The sequence below is a fragment of the Camelus dromedarius genome, chromosome 6 (assembly GCF_036321535.1).
Source record: "Camelus dromedarius isolate mCamDro1 chromosome 6, mCamDro1.pat, whole genome shotgun sequence".
In the NCBI taxonomy this organism is placed as follows: Eukaryota; Metazoa; Chordata; class Mammalia; order Artiodactyla; family Camelidae; genus Camelus; species Camelus dromedarius.
The window spans coordinates 18,687,901-18,705,576 of record NC_087441.1 but is presented as its reverse complement, the minus strand read 5'-3'; the positions used below and the strand labels follow the sequence as shown (position 1 = coordinate 18,705,576).

Genomic DNA, 17,676 nt, shown 5'->3' with positions numbered 1-17,676 from the left:
CTTTTTGAAGACAAAGATGAGCCAAGTTTTCATTTAGTTACTATTCCAAACGTGAACTTTAAGTTGATAGAATGTAAGAGAGGAAATCTGTGAAGCAGTTTCTGTACAATTTCAGTATGAATAGCTATTTCAATGTGTTCCATTTGGAGACAGTGGGACATTGCTTTCAGTGTCCTTTTGTTTTCAACTTTGTTCATGTTGGAAGTGGATGGTCACAAAATTAGGAGTGGGAAAGACGTGTAGGAGGGTGCAGCAAAAGCAGCCCATGCTTAGTCCTCTTGTTAGTATCGTGGAGGACACTGTGCAAGCGTCCCTGTGTGATGGTAAAAAGCATCTATAGTAGAAATTTGAGCAGGAGAGTTACACACTGGGTCTCCCATTGGTTTATTTTCATGCATATGTATATGGCGACTCAACTAATTGGTTTTAGGGGCCATAACCATTCAAATGGTTCCTTGAGAATCTTCCATCTGTATCTATTCACCAGTACCTCTATAGCAACAAATAAAATACATTTCATATTCCTAAACAGCTTCCAGATATGTTTTAGCCGTGCTATGTAAGTTTGTTTGTTTTTGTTGTTTGTTTTCATTCAGTTTGATTTTTTGGGGGGGTTTGTTTTGGTTCCAAGCATATTTGCAGAATGACTTTCACCTGGTTACTATGGATAAATTAAAGATCCCTAAAATAAAAAAAAAACCATAAGTATTATTTAACATGCTGTGTTTACACATATTGAGTACTTAATATAATAATTTTAATTGAGCCTATTAATATTTGTAATCATTAAACAAATTGGGTACTATATGCTAAGTCTTTGTAATGGATGATCAATTTTGTGATTAATTTGCTGAGAAGATTACAAAGGAAATTACCTTTATTTATTAGCAAAGGAAATTACCCTTCACCTAGAAAGGGGTTAATGGAGCCCCCTGCCTTGTGTTTTTGCATCCAGCCTGTGTGACCCCATTGTCTCTACCCTCAGAGACTGGTGCATATGCATGGGTAGGTCTCAGTCAGTGTGGACCAGTGAGTTATAGAGAGTGGATTGTTGAAGAGGTGGTGGTTTTGGGGCAAAGAAGCTCTTTCTGTTAAAGAGGGCCGGGAGACACTGAACCCATATTCTCCTGTTCATGCCTTAAGCTCCAATATTAATGGTAGCTACCCATCCACTGTGGGTGGGCCATCCAACTGTGAGGGGGCCAGACTGGGTGGGAAGTAGAGGGAGTTGACATTGCTATTTTTGTTTTTATAATTTGTTGGGGAAATGAAAATCCTGTCAACAAAAAGGCCTTTATTCAACATAGAATACAGAGAAAGCGCAATTTATTATTGAGTATTTACATTTGATTAGGTTCATGCAGGCAATTTGTGAACAACCAGAAAGTCAGGACAGAAATTTCACACAAATATATAGTAAAGTAGAAGAAAGAACAATGAGTGTTTATCTCCTGGAGAGAAAGATGGATGCTCCTTGTGCTGGTCTCCTGTCCACCTCCCGAGAGATTCCTGAGTTAATTTTGAGGTCTTTGTTATCTTGCATTGAAAAGTTGGAGGTAGGTTTATCTAATTCCTGACCAAAAAATTGGGCCTATTTTGTTTTGAAGGAGACACCCTAAGGAGAAGGAAGGGACAGGGCAGCTGCCGCTCCTTTATTAAACAAAGAAAGTGTTTTCTTTACCTTTACATAATCATTACCAGTGCCCTAACTCATGCCTCAACCTAGTCCCATGGCAGCCTATCTTTTGAGGAACTGCATTCTCAAACATTTCCCCCTGCTTTGCCAGTTGTGCATATATGGAATGAGCTGCATTGTTTATTGAGTCGGCCTGCAGGGCCTGGGAGGCATTTGGAGTCGGGGTTTATTCACCCTGCAGACCTCTCCTAGTTATTTGTCCATGGAGTGTGCAGGTGGCCCTGCCCCTGGCTGCCAGGTGCACCAGCCGGCAGGTGGCCCCTTACCATCTCAGGTTTCTCAGCACTGTCTCAGTTACTTTGCTTACCAAAATCAAGATGAAAATTCTGTTACATGCTGTATGACTTTCAGTTCTCTGAAAGATTGTTATTATTTGATTTAGCTTATGTTTTACAGGTTTTTTTTTTTTTGGTGATTTCTAAGGTAGATGCACATTCATTGCTTTGATTCCACTGTGATCACTGCATGAATCACTGCTCCGCAGTTAATGTGGTGCAGGTGTGATTACCTGAGCCATCTGTTCCTGCAGCCTCTCTCTCTCCTTCCTCTCCTCTCTCCCTCCTTCCTAGAAAGCTTCCAAATGGAATCTTGTTCAACCCTTAAGAACTTTGGCTGACCACCATGAATTCTTCAGGAGAATGTCCGAGAGCCATGTACTCACTAATTCTTTAAGTGATTTTGGAACATTTTGTTGCTTTCCCCTTGTCAAGGTGTTTAATGACCTCCTTAGGCATCTCATTGCACTTGTCTTGCTTTTTGTCATCTCAGTCAAAAGAAATTCTGCTTTGGCTCTTTCACTATGGGGTTGAATCATAAAGTGGACATTGAAGATCACATCCTCTTCATTTCACTCATGGGGCTGCATAATTGTGTAAGCTTTATCATTGTAATAAACCTAATTTTATCAGTTGCTTAACTTTAACTAGAGATACCACTTTTTAGACAATCTGTATTTATTTTATACAATAATACACATTACAGAAGATTAGAAAAGAGAAGAAACCCAAAGAGATTTTTTAATCCACCTTTAATTCCATCATCAAGAGAAGTACATTTTTGTTGTAAAATACTTAAAAGGAATCTATTTACATGTAAACATATTATAATTAACCAAAATGACACTGTACAGAGTGCTCACTGATACATTATTAATTTTTAAGAAAGTGAAGAATTACAAGAGCCACATTTTTATCAGTGCTAAGATTTAGGGTTCATAAATTAAAGATTCTGGTTTTTAAAATATTTAAAGAAATAGTAAATCACTTATTTCTTTCTGAGTTTTTATAATAACTAACCCCTTGAAAAAAAATCACTTGAAAAAGAGAGACTACAAAACTTACAATAAGTTATTAGATGTTGGAGCATCATTTAAAAAGTGATCAGGGGCACCAAACTGATCTGAGAAGAATACAAATATATTATGGTATATGTATGTATATGTCTATATATGCCATATATACATATGTAGGACACACACAAAATTAGACTGACACATGCTCACACACACACGCATGCTGTAAACAGTGGAGATAGAAACTGAACTGAGCAGACTGCCTCAAATCCTGTTTTGAAAATAGATACGGTATAAATAAATAAGAGAACAATCCAACAGTATCAAAGGGCTCAAATTTATTATTTGTAAGATACCATCATCAGACATGTTAGTGGTGAAAGCATTTAAAAACTGTTGTCTTTTCACTCTTCTTATTATACACAGTTATAACTTGATTGTTTATAGTGGGATTAGGTAAATCACAGGACAGAATCTGTCGCTGTACTATATTTGTCACTTGGTGCAAATTTGGCAGAATCAAGCTCGTTCATAAATCCCCTTGATGGGCTCACGACGCCACGCTAGTCCTGGTTTGGTGACATCTGGGTGGATTCTGAGTGCCGTGGGGCGCGGACTGTGATCGTCACCCTCCACTTGCCAGTCAGTGTCAGCATAGCACAACACAGAGAGGAGGCAGTCTTTTGAACCCCGAGTCCAAGCCCCAGTTCTGCCTCTGGTTTGTTTGTTGTAGTGACAAAGAACTAGCATTTCACCCTTTTAAGAACTCCAGACTGCACGTCCTAAATTTTACTTTCTTATTCAGTCTTTTACAGGCTTTTTTTCTATTACTGTTCCTACTGCTGCTGAAGAACTTGACTTACGATGGAAATAGTTGTGATTTAAGTGTATTGAAGAAGGAGAAGAATAATACAGAATTAGACTAGGGAGAGGGCGGAGACCAGCTCACACAGGCTCTCTTATTTGCAGTTTGGGTTGCATTTGCCTATAGTGGGAGTCTGTTAAAGCAGGGACATGACAGGTGTGACCTGCACTTTAGAGTTATTCTGATTCTTATGCAGAAGGAAAGAAGTCAGTTGGCCTGGGACTGGAGGCATGGGCGAGATTAGGAGCAATAGTGATAAGAAGAAGTGGTCACCTCTGGAATGTGTTTTTGGAGGTGGAAATGATAGGGGTTTATGGGACTGGAGATGGGGACTGAGTGAAAGGAAAAGATTCTGGTATGACTCCTTTGTGTTTTGGTCTGAGCAAGTGTAATGACTCTGCTGGTCTTTTGCAATCAGTCATGTTCCCTAGTGTGTGTGTGTGTGTGTGTGTGTGTGTGTGTGTGTGTGTGTGTGTGTGTGTGTGTGTGTCCCCCTTCCACGGAGTTCCTCAATCCCTCCGAGGACTCACTGTTGACTAATCTTATGTTTCACATCTCTGTGTTATGCCCTGTGAGACAGATTGCTAATCAGTCGCCCGAGGATCCGGTGTGCCTATAGACAAGCTCTGGCACCATGTTTTAGGAAATTACAAATATCAGGAGATTACACAGATAAACTCACTTTTCCAGCTCCTTTTGAGAAACCAGAAGTCCTACCAACAATGGACTGGAATGCCCACATGGCCACTGATGGCTGGAGCTGAGCACTGGCTTCTGGCTGTGTCACCGGGTGTGATGGGCCCTCGGGTTCAGACACACACACACACACACACACACACACACCCTCCCCATCTGTGCGTTTGCAGCCCCTGCCCTCTCATGGACCGCGGCTTATCCCTCATGCGTTGTGCTGACAGTTTGCCCTGTCCTCTGACATTTTTAAATTCAGGAGCTTCAGTGTCTCAGCTGTAGGTATTAATGGTGGTCCCCCTTGTCAAAATGGTGTTAGGACTGGCATTAAGAGAGTTCAAAGATGGTACAGGGAAAAGTGGACGGGAGGAAGGAGGCAGCCAAAGCGAGTCACCTCTGTCATCTGGACGCCTGGACAAAAGGTTGCCTTTTGAGTTTTTTTATGCTTAAATGGGACCCAAGGCTTATCTGTCTTCCAAATTCGAGATTGTTCATTTGTACTATTTTGTATTTATTGGAAAACTATGGAAACCCTCACTTGTAAATGGGGGAGGGTGACCTGAACTTGGCATTTCTGCAGGGCCAGGCACAAAGGAGGTATTCACCAAATGTTTGTCCAATTGAATTATTAAACTGTATTCTCTCTGTCAGAGAAGTTTCTGCAAATAAGACTTAGCAAAGAATTAAAAATCTAAATAAGAGTTTAACTGTCAAGCTGAATCAGTTCTTATTTTTATTAAACAATGACTTCTGACATTTCCAAACTGTTTCCCAGGATGGATCCCATCCATATTTAGAGCCTGTGATTCAAAAGCACCAGAGATACTTTAAAGCCTTGGGCTTGGAAGAGAATAATTTTCCTTTTGGGTTCATTTCAGTGTGGCATATTGCCCTCTTCAGGAAGTCATTAAAGATTCCTCTCTATTGTCCCCCCCTCCACCGCTGATTAAATATTTCCTTCCCTATATGTCACGGTTCTATGCCCTCATTATTTTAGGAGCAGTTTAGCACAGTCTTTGAGAACATGGATTTGGAGTCAGAGTTTGTGGTATCACATCCTGGTTCTGCCTCTTGCTTGTCGTGTCCCCTCTGTGTCCCAGTTTTGTTTCAGATACAAATAAGTCATAGTTTATTCTTTACTGATACTATGGTGAAAACTTTACCATTCTTATCCTCACTTACAATATATGAACTATGGAAAAGCCACACGATAGAAACCATCAATTAACTGTTTATTACACATAATTAAAAACATAAGAAACAGACGGGAGAGTATAGCTCAGTGGTAGAGTACATGCTTAGCATGCATGAGGTTCTGGGTTCAACTCCCAGCACCTCTGTTAAAAAACAAATTAATACAAATAAATAAACCTAATTACCCCCCCCAAACAAACAAACAAACAAAACCTAAACTAAGTAAATGAATTAAAATTTTGAAAAATTAGGAAGAAGAGAGGAAATAAGGGAAAATGCAGAGTTTTAGGAAACTTCAGAATGGCTTCCTTCTCCCTCATCAATTTCAGGCTGAGTAAAATGTTGCTTTATATGATTTTATGTATATATTTTTTCAAAGTGAAGAATAAAGAAGATACAATAATTATTGACTGTAAGATGCTTTTCTTATTGACAGGATCTAAATCTCTGGAGATTTCATATTAGGAGGGAACAATTTGACTCAACATAATAATACAACGTTTATAATACTGTGCTTTATAACTTTCTGGACATTTTCACCTAATGTTAGTTATTTGATCTTTACAATAACCTGTGATTTATAAGAAGGTTAAGTAGCTGATTTAGGTTCACTGGTTTAGTTAATGGTCAAACTGGGATTAAAACTGAGGCTTCCTGACTTTCTGTGCAGTAATGGTCCTGTTGTGTACAACCATGGAATCATAAATCATACACAGACAGTCAAGGACTACCTGTTAATGGGGGAGGATTTTCTGGCATCAGATACTAGAACATGTCTATCAGGGGAAGTTGATCTTGTTTATTAGTCAGGGACAAGAGTGTAGAAATTCTGTAAGTTTTGTCATTCAAAATACAGGAATGATACCTGATTTAGACACAGCCAGAAGTGTCCTAACCATTCAGAAACTAGTAGCTAGAAATACAGACCTAACGCTTGAGAGCTGAAATTGGAGAGCTGAAACTGATGGAGATGAACTGCTACCATGACGGAAATACTGAAAACCAAAGTGCGAGGTGGAATAGGAATCCACACAGTTTTCTTTGGTTTCTGCACCCAGGTGCTGTATGCTCATTTAAATTTTTAACACAGCTTCCTTCTCAGGAATACAGTGGTCCCTTGAGCAACACAGGAAATTAGGGGCACCAACCCCGCAGAGTTAAAAATCCACAAATAATTTATAGTCGGCCCCCTCCTATCCCAGTTCCACATCTGTGGGTTCCACCAACTGCGGGTCGTGCAGTAGTGTAGTATTTACTACTGAGACGAATCCAGCTGTCAGTGAACCTGCGCAGTTCACCTGTGTTGTTCAGTGGTCAACTGTATACACCGTAGTCAAGGCATATTGACATTAATCACAGCTTTATTTGCTCCCTTTCTAAGAAATAATGCAGTTTATATCTTTCAGCTCCAGACATTTGTTATAGATTTCAAAGTTCTCTGTATTGTACTTCTTTCCATACAAGGCAAACTTGAATAGCCTGCTGATCATCCAGACTTTTAATTGGAAAGAAATGAAACCATTCATTTATTCGCCGCTTGTGTATGGAGTTTCTGCTGCTGAAATTGTATTTTTTCTTTTATAGAGTGGAAAACCACCCATCAGTGATATGTTCACAGACCTCAAAGATGGAAGGAAGCTACTGGATCTTCTCGAAGGCCTCACAGGAACCTCACTGGTGAGAGGTGTCATCTCGGATAACCAAGCTAATGGAGTGTCTTGTCATTACTGATACTAATACTTGAAGACCTTCTGGGGGCACTTACAATGTAGAGGCTGAAATAGGAACATTAAAAAAAAGGGTTTTAATGAATTCTTTGATATAGAGCAATATTTAGGCTTTAAGAGGGCTTCATTTTTATAAAACAATTACTATATGATTACTGCTCTCAGTTTGTAGAGAATCACAAAGAAGAATGGATATGTGAAGAGGGCACAATGTTTTCAACAGTAGAAAATATACAAATACATGTAATATTATTCAACAAATAGTAAAAAAAAAGTCATTAAAAACTGATGGCATTTATTTTTATTCAGATTTTCAGTATTATCTTCATTTTGTTCATCAAATCCAGCTCTATGACTTTATATGCACAAAGAAATAACTCTGCTAATGAAGAGGATACATTTTGTGGGTATAAACTTTAACACTAGAGGTAGAATTACTATAGAAAGTATAGAGGGATACACTCTTGAAAATGAATTTCTTTCCTGCCAAAGAGTGGGGCGTAACTCTCTACTTTTTGCCTCCCAGATGGTGGGTAGGCACCTATGGGAGAGGCCGATCCCTGTCTCAGATAAGATTCCCTGGCCAGTGAGGCAGAAAGAAGCCTTCCATTCGCCCTTCCCCGGGGTGGCATTGGGCCCTGTAACGCTACCTGGAACCTGGGACAGCACTTCTGATCTCTCTAGTGTAGGATGGAGGTGACACAACTTCTAAATTTTTGGGGGTCCAGTGCAATTAAGATAAAAGAAGCTTTGTCCCTGGAGCATTGGTTCCCAAACTTGTTTGCAATTTGCACATTAGAACCACCAAGGAAATCTTTTACACATTTCAAACCCAGACTACACTCTGCACTCATTAGATCACGGGATTGGGGGTGGGATCGGACACAGGGGTTGGTATTTTTGGAGGCTCTCTGGGAGATTCCAGCGTTCAGGCAAGTGAAGGAACTACTCTTTTAAGATATTAGTAGGAGAATTTGCATTCTGTCAATGCCAGCCTCCAGGGTGGCCTGAGAACCCAGCCAGAGCTCCTGGCACAGAGGGGCTCTGCTTTCAGAGCTGCTGTTCCATGTACATCTCAATGTCAGTGTTTGATGGCAAATGTGGAAGGACTCTGTCTCATTTGATTTTGTGATTTGTTTTCCAGCCGAAGGAACGTGGTTCCACCAGGGTACATGCTTTAAATAATGTCAACAGAGTGCTGCAGGTTTTACATCAGAACAATGTAAGTTTGTCATGTGACTTTGGGGGTTCTTTGATGCCATCGGGATGATGCATTATGAAACCAGCCATGTGCTCTGGGCATTAGCATCAACTGATTTTTTGGAAAAACTTTTCTTATGAGAAGTATTGAACCTTTTCTGTGAGTGAAGGAATCGTTGTGCTCTTTCTGATTACTTTATCAGTCTCTTGTATAAGTAATACATTTTTGAGATTTAGATTTACTTGATTCTCTAAGGTGAAATTTTTCTTATTGTTTACTTAAGTTGCTGTTCCAAATGGCCTAAAACAAAAACCTGGGCTTCTGTGGGAAAATTGTCTTAAAAGTTATTTTTTCATTTTAATAGGTGGATCTAGTGAATATCGGAGGCACGGACATTGTAGATGGAAACCACAAACTGACTTTGGGATTGCTCTGGAGCATCATTCTGCACTGGCAGGTGGGGACTGTCGATCACTTCTTAATAGGAATTGCAAATGCATCGTCTGTGTATTCATCTCTTAGAGCTGCTGCCACAAAGTACCAGGCTGGGTGGCTTCAACAACAAATTCATTTTCTCACAGTTTTGGAGGCTAGAAATCTGAGGTCAGGGTGTCAGCAAGGTTTGTTTCTTCTTTGCTTGTAGGTGGCTGCCTTCCTCCTGTGTCCTCACATGGCCTTCCCTCCGTGTGTGTGTGTGTGTGTGTGTGTGTGTGTGTGTGTTTGTGTGTGTGTGTGTCCGTGTCCTAATCTCCTTTGCTTATTCTAAGACACCAGTCTTATTGGATTAGGGCCAACCCATATGATCTCATTTTGCCTTAACTAATTCTTTAAAGATCCTATTTCTAAATACATTCATATTATGAGATGCTGGGGGTTAGGACCTCAACATATGAATTTGGGGAGGGGACACAATTCAACTTAAAATAATTTAGAATGAAAAAGCCTGACAAACTGCTCTGTTTTCCTGGCATAGGAAAAAAAAATCTGTTTTTTAAATATTAAATTAAAAATATTTCAGACTTACTAAAAAGTTGCAAAAATAGCTCAAAGAATTCCTGGATACCTTTCACTCAGATTCTCCAAGTTAATAGCTGTCTATATTTCTGTGTTCTCTTTCCCTCTCTTTCTCTTTGACTAAATACTTCAGTGTATATTTTGTAAAAATAAGTCATTTTTCTAAAAACAGGGAGTTCTCTTACATAACTAATATTATCATCATGTGAAGTGTATGATATTAATATTTATGATGCTGATATTAATTATGCATATAAGTATTATATTATGCTCTAACAAATGGTATGTAATTATTAAAATCAGGAGCATATTGAAATAATACAATTATTTAATTATTGATTTTATGGAGATTTTTGTCAATTGCCCCAATAATATCCTTAAAGAGAAAGAAAATACCAGCTCATGCAGTACATTCATTTATCTTGTCTCTTTCGTCATCTTTAATCTGGAATAATTTCTGAGTCTTTCTTTGCTGACATTTGATGTTGACATTTTTGAAGAGTACTGAACAGTTACTTTGTAGAATGTTCTTCCATGTGGGTTTGGCTGATAGTTACTTGTGATTAGATTCAGGTTACTCATTTTTGGGAGGAATGCCACAAAAGTGATGTTGAGTTCTGCTTAATACACCAGGAAGCACGTGTTGCACATTAGGTTTCTCCTGGTAGTGTTAAGGCTCATCATTAGGGCAAGAAGCAATCTGCAGGTGTCTTCACTGTAATATGACTGCCTTTTGTTATTAAAAGGTGTCTTGTGGGGTTATACTTTGAGACTGTGTAAATATTCAGCTACTTATCTAACTTTTGTCTATTAATTTTAAGATCTATTCATAGTTCTTACCTGATCAAGTATTATGATGATGCTTGGCAAAGTGATTTTTTAATTTCATCATTTCTTTGAAATTTGTTAATTGTTTTTCCACTTGTAAGGATGAGCTTCCCCTTGTCTCTGGTTTATCTATGTATGTATGTATGTCTGTATGTATGTATCTTTCTATCCATCCTTCATTTATATATCTGTGTACACTTATTTAATAGGTTATGATCTTTCACTATCATTTTTATTTTACAAGCTCGCTTAAGTTGGCTCTTGTGTTTTTTTTTCTTGATATGTCCACATCATTTTGAACACTTCCTTAAGACAGATGTACTGCTTTAGAATAATAGTATAAAATATTAGTTCTAGTTTATAATTGTTATTACCATCAGGAAATGCACTTTATTCTTGGATTTTGTAGTCAGCCAAAAGTTCTTCCCTTCTTTCTCAATTCTGTAGAAAATAAAAACTGAGTTTTCTTCCTACTAAACGATATTAGAAAATGTAGAGTTTTAAAATATTACTTTTTTTGTGGCTATGAAAGTAGTGTTTACTGTAACCAAATGTAATATAAGTATTGGCTAAGATATAGAAAATGCCACAGTGTATAAAGGTGAGGTTAAAATCACCTCCAAATTCTAGTACCCCCCAAATCATGACTGTTAAAAATATATGTACCTTTCTGGTATTTAAAGGAAACTTTTGAAATAAATTGTGTACCGATGACCTGACCCATAATGGTTGATGAATACAATATTCCTTCTTCAAGGACTTAATTCCAGTAACTACTGTAAGTTATAGGCAGGCATGGTTTCTTTTGAACAGGTAAAAGATGTCATGAAGGATATCATGTCAGACCTGCAGCAGACGAACAGTGAGAAGATCTTGCTGAGCTGGGTGCGCCAGTCCACGAGGCCGTACAGCCAGGTCAACGTCCTCAACTTCACCACCAGCTGGACGGATGGGCTTGCCTTTAACGCTGTGCTCCACCGACATAAGTGAGATGTGACTCTTCTTAGATGTGAAGACTTGTACACATTTGTCCCTCCTCCCTGTCCCTCCTATCTTACTCCTCCCTAAAGCCCCTCCGCACTACCACCGCTCTTCTCTGCACAAGCTCTACCAAAACATAAAGAAAAGAAATAGCGTGGAAGAAAACTGCCCATCCCGTCTTTATTTTCATAGGACTTAGAGGCCACAGTGCAACGTCCGTGGTTTCTTCTACATATTTATAAGTTAAAAAATGTAAAATAATTCACATAGTTTAAGCCCACTCATTCAGCACTAACTAATGTACACAAAGAACTGTGTTAGTTTTCAGCCTCGTACTAAAAGAAAAACTTCAGAAATTCAATGTGATCTCAATTAAAAGTAGACAAATGACTTTGTTCATGAAAGTTGTGAACAGATTCTAATTATATAATAAAAGACCAAAGGACCAAAACGAGCCAATACACTCCTGAAGGAGAAGAAGCAGGCTGAAGTATTTCCCAAACAGAAACCAAAACTAATATGAAGTTATAAATTGAGACTCTTTTATAGTACTGTAAATAAATACAATAATATAATAATAGGTTGAAGTGTATGAAATTGCCAGTATTTGACTGTTTTTGACCTATAAGAATGGCAGTTTTGTATAGTTCAACCTAACAGAGTAAAGAGCTCAGAAATAGCTCCATCCTCTTCCACAACTGAACCCATATTTCAGATTAATCTATAATTTGGAACAAATGGAAATGAGTGGATCGGTTCCTTGCCTCAGCATACCCAGGATAGATTCCAGATACAGCAAGGATTTCAGTGTGAAAGGCAAAATGTGTTATGTGTTTTATCACTCTTGTAAATTATTTATTGTCTCAAGTTTTATTTCCTCTATGTTCTTTGCTGATATATAAAAATGCAGTTGACTTTTCTACATCTTGTATTTGAACACTTGTTAAATTCTTACGAATTTTAAATTTGTTACTGTGTTGTTTTTTTTTTCTCTGCAGACTGTCCAGGAATTGTAGTAGTTTTCTCTCCTCTCCTCTCTTCCCTTCCCGTCCTCTCTTCTCCCCTCTTCTGCCTTCCTTTCCCCTCTCTTTTCTTTCCCCTTCATCTGCGTCTTGTCCTTTAATACAATAGTGAATTGAATTTGTGATAGTGGGCAGAACGTCTTGTTCTTGATAGCAGAGGGAGTGGTTTTAATGTTTTACCACGGGACTGTTATTTGCTGTAGCTTTTTGATATGCTTTTTATCTGGTTTAAAAAACACCCACACTCAATCTTCTTTTACTTCTCTTTTATCAGTTTAAGGAGGTTGCCCTCTGTTTAACAGTTGGTTAAGAGATGTTATCAGAAAACTTGAATTTTAGCTAACACACTTTTTCAGCTATTTCTTAATTGACTTAACAAGTATGTGTGGAGTGCCTGCTGTGTGCTAGGAACAGGATGTAGAGCAGAGAACAAAACAAGCAAACATCTCAGTCTTCCCTCTTGGAGTTTATGTTCAAATACAGGGAGGCAGACAATTAAAAAAAAAAAGAAAATGTGAGTTGTGTAGCATATAGAAGTGGTAAATATGCTGAAGAAAAATCCATCAGGCAGGAGGGGAGGAGATGCTGGCATGTGGGAGGCTGCTGGGTTTAGTGACGTGAGTAAGGGGAGTCACGGGAGATGAAGTCTGAGAGGGAACTGGGGGTGGAGGTGAGTGGGCAAATCCTGGAAGGTAGGTGGGTCCAACATGCAGGAACAGATAAAGCACAAAGAAAATGGTCAATTTTGGGGTGAGTCAGAACAACAGGGATGTTTAGTTTCATGGATTAAAAGAAAATCAAGATTGAAATGAAATAGTATGCAATAGGTGTGTGGAGAGGGGTGGAGGGAAGTTCTCTCAGGGCCTTTGCTTTAGAAGCATCCTGTGAAGAGACTGGAGCTAGATTTTCTATCCTGCTAATCTTGGTCTTTTGGCTGGAGAATTTGGTCCATCAACAGTGATTGTGATAATTGATGTATTTCAGTTCACTTTTTACCACTTATTTTGAGCTTCTCATTTTTCTTGCTTTTTCTGTATCTTTTTTTCTTTCTTGTCTTATACTGATAGGTTCCTCCTCCCTTTTTTTTTTTTTTTCACTACATGGGAAAAACACCATTTCTAGTCTTTTAGTGGTTATCCCAAAATTTTAACAGGCATATATAACCATTACAAAACCTTAGAATAGTTCACCTGCTGTTTTCATATTTATAGATTATCTTAAAACATACATTTGACAATCCTTTGCGATATAAGAAGTAAACTTTAAAATTTTATACTCACAAATAAGAAGATCTAAAACTGAAATGTGTTAGATTATAACAATAATGACTTTGTTTCCACGTATTTTATCTGCACTGAATTTTATTTGCATGCTGATTTCAGACCTGATCTCTTCAGCTGGGATAGAGTTGTCAAAATGTCCCCAATTGAGAGACTTGAACATGCCTTCAGCAAGGCTCAAACTTATTTGGGAATTGAGAAGCTGTTAGATCCTGAAGGTACTGTTCAGTGTTTAATTTCAGCCATGACTTTGCTTTACAATTTTGAATCCTTGAAAAGCAGTGGGGTTTTTTCTTGTTGCTGTTCCTACTTTTTAAAAAGAATTATGAGAATTGAAGAGTGTTTCTCTTTTTGAAGTGTGGTGCAAGCCATTTTATCGAAGACAAGTTATTAGTACTTTTGCATTTAACAATTTCTAGGAATCTTTAGGAGGAAATCTAATTACATCATTGGAGAATAGTTAATGCCAGCATAAGATTTAAAGTTTTAGGAAAATACTATTATTAGATAAACAATCTAGTATTTGCTTTATTTCATTAAAATGTGTTTTTGCATGAACTTTGTATATACGATCTGAAAATTTTACTTACAAATATTGCAAGGTTGAATTCTAGATTTATGTTCATGATGAGAATAAAATCTATGACATTATCTTAAATGATAGCTTATCTTTGAGCGTTTGGGGAAGCTTCTCAGAAAGATTTTTAAGACATGGGATACTGAACAAAAATAAGTAGGTAATCATCTTTACCTTTGTCTCATATATTATATGAAATAGAAATTTACTGAGCTGTGGTATCATAAAGATGATATACTAGTATTGTTTACGGGTAGTAAAGACAGTTATTTTATATCTAATATTGAGCAGTTCACATATTTTGGACATCTAATTTAGGCTGGTTCTTATTTTCTTCCACTTTTAGATGTTGCTGTTCAGCTTCCTGACAAGAAATCCATAATTATGTATTTAACGTCTTTGTTTGAGGTGCTACCTCAGCAAGTCACTATAGATGCCATCCGTGAGGTAGAGACACTCCCAAGAAAATATAAGAAAGAATGTGAAGAAGGAGAAATGAACATACAGGTACAGGTAAATTTTTACTGATATGTTTGACTTGCCATATTTGTTTTCTCTTAGGTACTAGATAAAAACACTCCCAGAGGATTTTTTTTCTTGACTGAGAACATCTTGATGACTCAGCATCAGAAATTCAGTTTGTCAGTTAGCATGCCGTCACATGTCAAAGGCACGTACTGGAAAACCATAACTTCACTGATTTTACTAAGCAGGAAAAGATATTGTTTCATACAGTAAGGCTGGGGTAGGGGTCTAGGGCTGTGATCATGCTGCTGTATAATATGCTTCAGGACCTACGTTTCTTCATCACCTGGTCGTCGTCTTTTATCATTGTTGTCGTGTGCTAAAGATGGTTTTTCTTATGTCAGCTTAGTTCTGTTCTAAGTACTAATTTTCTTTTTTTTGCCATTAAAAAATGGATTCGTACCATTATGTTCTCACAAGGACCATCAGAATATAAGATTTATTTTCCCTTTCATTTAGGAGGAATAATTGATAATGTAACTTGGTGAGTTTTTCATTTATAGTCTCACAGTGGGCTTATTCATCAGAATATAAATGAGGTTTTTTTTTTCAGGAGTCATGAAATTTTCTTCCTGAATTATCCTGTCTTGAATCAATCCATATTTTATCTTATTTTGTTTTAGTCTCACCAGTCCTCATAATTCATAAAATGAGGGAATTTTAACAGTTGGAATAAGACCTTAAAAGTCATTTGGTCTAACGTTTTAGCAACAAAGCAATCAAAAAATACACATGGACTTCAAAATGATAAGTACGTTTTAGAGAGGTAGAAAGCGTGGGCTTTGAAGCTTAAATTTCAGCCCTGTTACTGCTTGTTCTGGGTTGGTTACTTACCCTTTCAATCTCAGTTTTATTTGCAAAATCTGGATAAAACCACCCACTTTATAAAGATAGTAAATTCAGAGTGTATAAAATAATATTAATAAACACTCAACAAGAAGCAGCTATCATTATTATAATTTTTCCTTCTCATTTTGTTTTGGCATTATCAATTATTTTTATTCAAGTTTTTTTTTAATGTTAGTAAATTCTCATATAATGATAATAGTCTTGAATCAGCATAGCAGTGTTTTTCTTTTCTGAGGTTCAGAGGACTTACTATTTCAGATTTTCTTTGGAGTAGGTACCACTTCTTTTATTTTCTCCATTTCAAAAAACAGTATAATTTACAGAAAAAGAAAAAAAATTATTGAAGAAGAGAGAGCAAGGGGTGGGGCCAAATTGTGAACCAATAGCTCTTTCTAGTAGTTTTGAAAAATCGAGTGATACTGCGGAAGAGCCCTAATGTTTTATAACTGAAAATTTGCTGAGAAGCATTGTCTCCAGTAGTGTGGTTATTATCCTGCATTCATGATGCACCCTTTTAAATGGCTCACGTCATCTTCTGTGTTTACCTTTTAGTTTTAGAATCACTTCATCAGATTGGGGTTCCTTTTGTTAGAAAGATGGGACATTTTACTTTTTATGGCTTTAAAAAGTTTTCTTTTAAAAAGGAGAGAGATTTCACTTAACCTTTCATGTTGTGTAGGTAAAATAATCTCTTCTGTTTAGGGCTCAGGGTGGTGTGAGAAGGATTGCAGAAGCCATTTGCTGTTTGATTAAGAGCAAGTGTATTAACATTAACTTCTTCATTTGCATGCTTTCATTAATGCCTTAGAGGCTGAGTTAAGTTAATAAGAAATAAAATGTGGCCAAGTTGTAATCATCTACTCTGACGTATCCTGCAGCCTTCTACTTTCCAGTGAACACTAATAGCCAACCTTCCTCTCTTGCTCTTTCCACAAACACGTGCTGCAGAGCATTAGGTGGTCAGCAAGTAATTTGTGAATTTCTCTTTAAATTACTTTGTCAGTTGAAAGTCTCCTCATGTGTCTGAATGAATACCTTCTGAACATTTGGATTTAGATAATGACTTCCGTCTCTCACCTCATAGATCTTAGTGCCTAAGTGACCTGTGGCTGGTCACTAACTTTCCTGGTTCTCTGATATCCTCACGAGAATATGATTTGGTACTAAATGATCTCCAGGATGATTTTGACTTTACATTTCAGAATTTTAAGCCCAGAACTTAATTCATTTCCCCTTCTCTGTCTTTGGCATCATCTCTCTCCTAATTACCCAGTATTTCATCTGTATGGTCACTGATTCATTTTTTTTTTAAGTCCTGCGTATCATTTATCGGATCCGTTTGATTTTTCCCCCAAAATGTCTTTGGCATGTGTTTTCTTTCTGTTTCAGCCCTCATACTAGTTAAAGACCTCGTCTCATTTTGTAGTTTACAAGGCCCAGTCCCCCTCCCCAGTGCATCTCAGGCGACTGGACTGCAGTCATGGTGAACTTCTTCCTCTCCTTCCCCAAGATTCTTGCACGTGTGGGTTGCTCTCTGCTCTGTGAAACGCTCCTCCACCCACTATTTGCATGGCAAGCTTCCCATCTTTCCTCAGTTTCAATGGAGCTTGTTCAGAGAAGACTTCCCTGATTAACCTAATTGAAATCCAACCCTACACACACACATACATGCACACACACTCTCACACATTCACTCTGTTTCTTGCTGTCACAGTATTTTTGTAAATTATGTTAAGAATTTTATATTGTATCTTAAGAGCATCGGGAAAGCAGTGAAAGAGTTTAAGCAGGGAAGTCTTATGATGTGATTACATTTTCCAAACATCATTCTGGCTGCTGGGTGAGAAGTGGATGGCGCAGGTAGGAGTCTGGGTAGCAGTGAGAAAGTAAAGACACCAGTTAGCTGGCTGTTATAACACTGAGGACAAATGGTTGT

The 17,676-nt window shown here is 37.8% G+C and overlaps 1 protein-coding gene across 12 annotated transcripts in view; it reads left to right on the top strand.

Annotated features, from left to right (window-relative positions):
* UTRN (utrophin) overlaps window positions 1-17,676 on the top strand; it is a 457,624-nt gene that overhangs the window by 94,691 nt on the left and 345,257 nt on the right. For 9 of the 12 annotated variants that reach the window (XM_064486616.1, XM_064486617.1, XM_064486621.1 and 6 more), the window contains 6 exons: window positions 7,321-7,413; window positions 8,608-8,685; window positions 9,029-9,121; window positions 11,320-11,492; window positions 13,892-14,007; window positions 14,713-14,879. In XM_064486616.1, the coding sequence (XP_064342686.1) occupies window positions 7,321-7,413; window positions 8,608-8,685; window positions 9,029-9,121; window positions 11,320-11,492; window positions 13,892-14,007; window positions 14,713-14,879 (720 nt within the window). The remainder of the gene's footprint in view (window positions 1-7,320; window positions 7,414-8,607; window positions 8,686-9,028; window positions 9,122-11,319; window positions 11,493-13,891; window positions 14,008-14,712; window positions 14,880-17,676) is intronic. The other 3 variants (XM_064486618.1, XM_010983720.3, XM_064486615.1) reach the window with 1 other exon arrangement.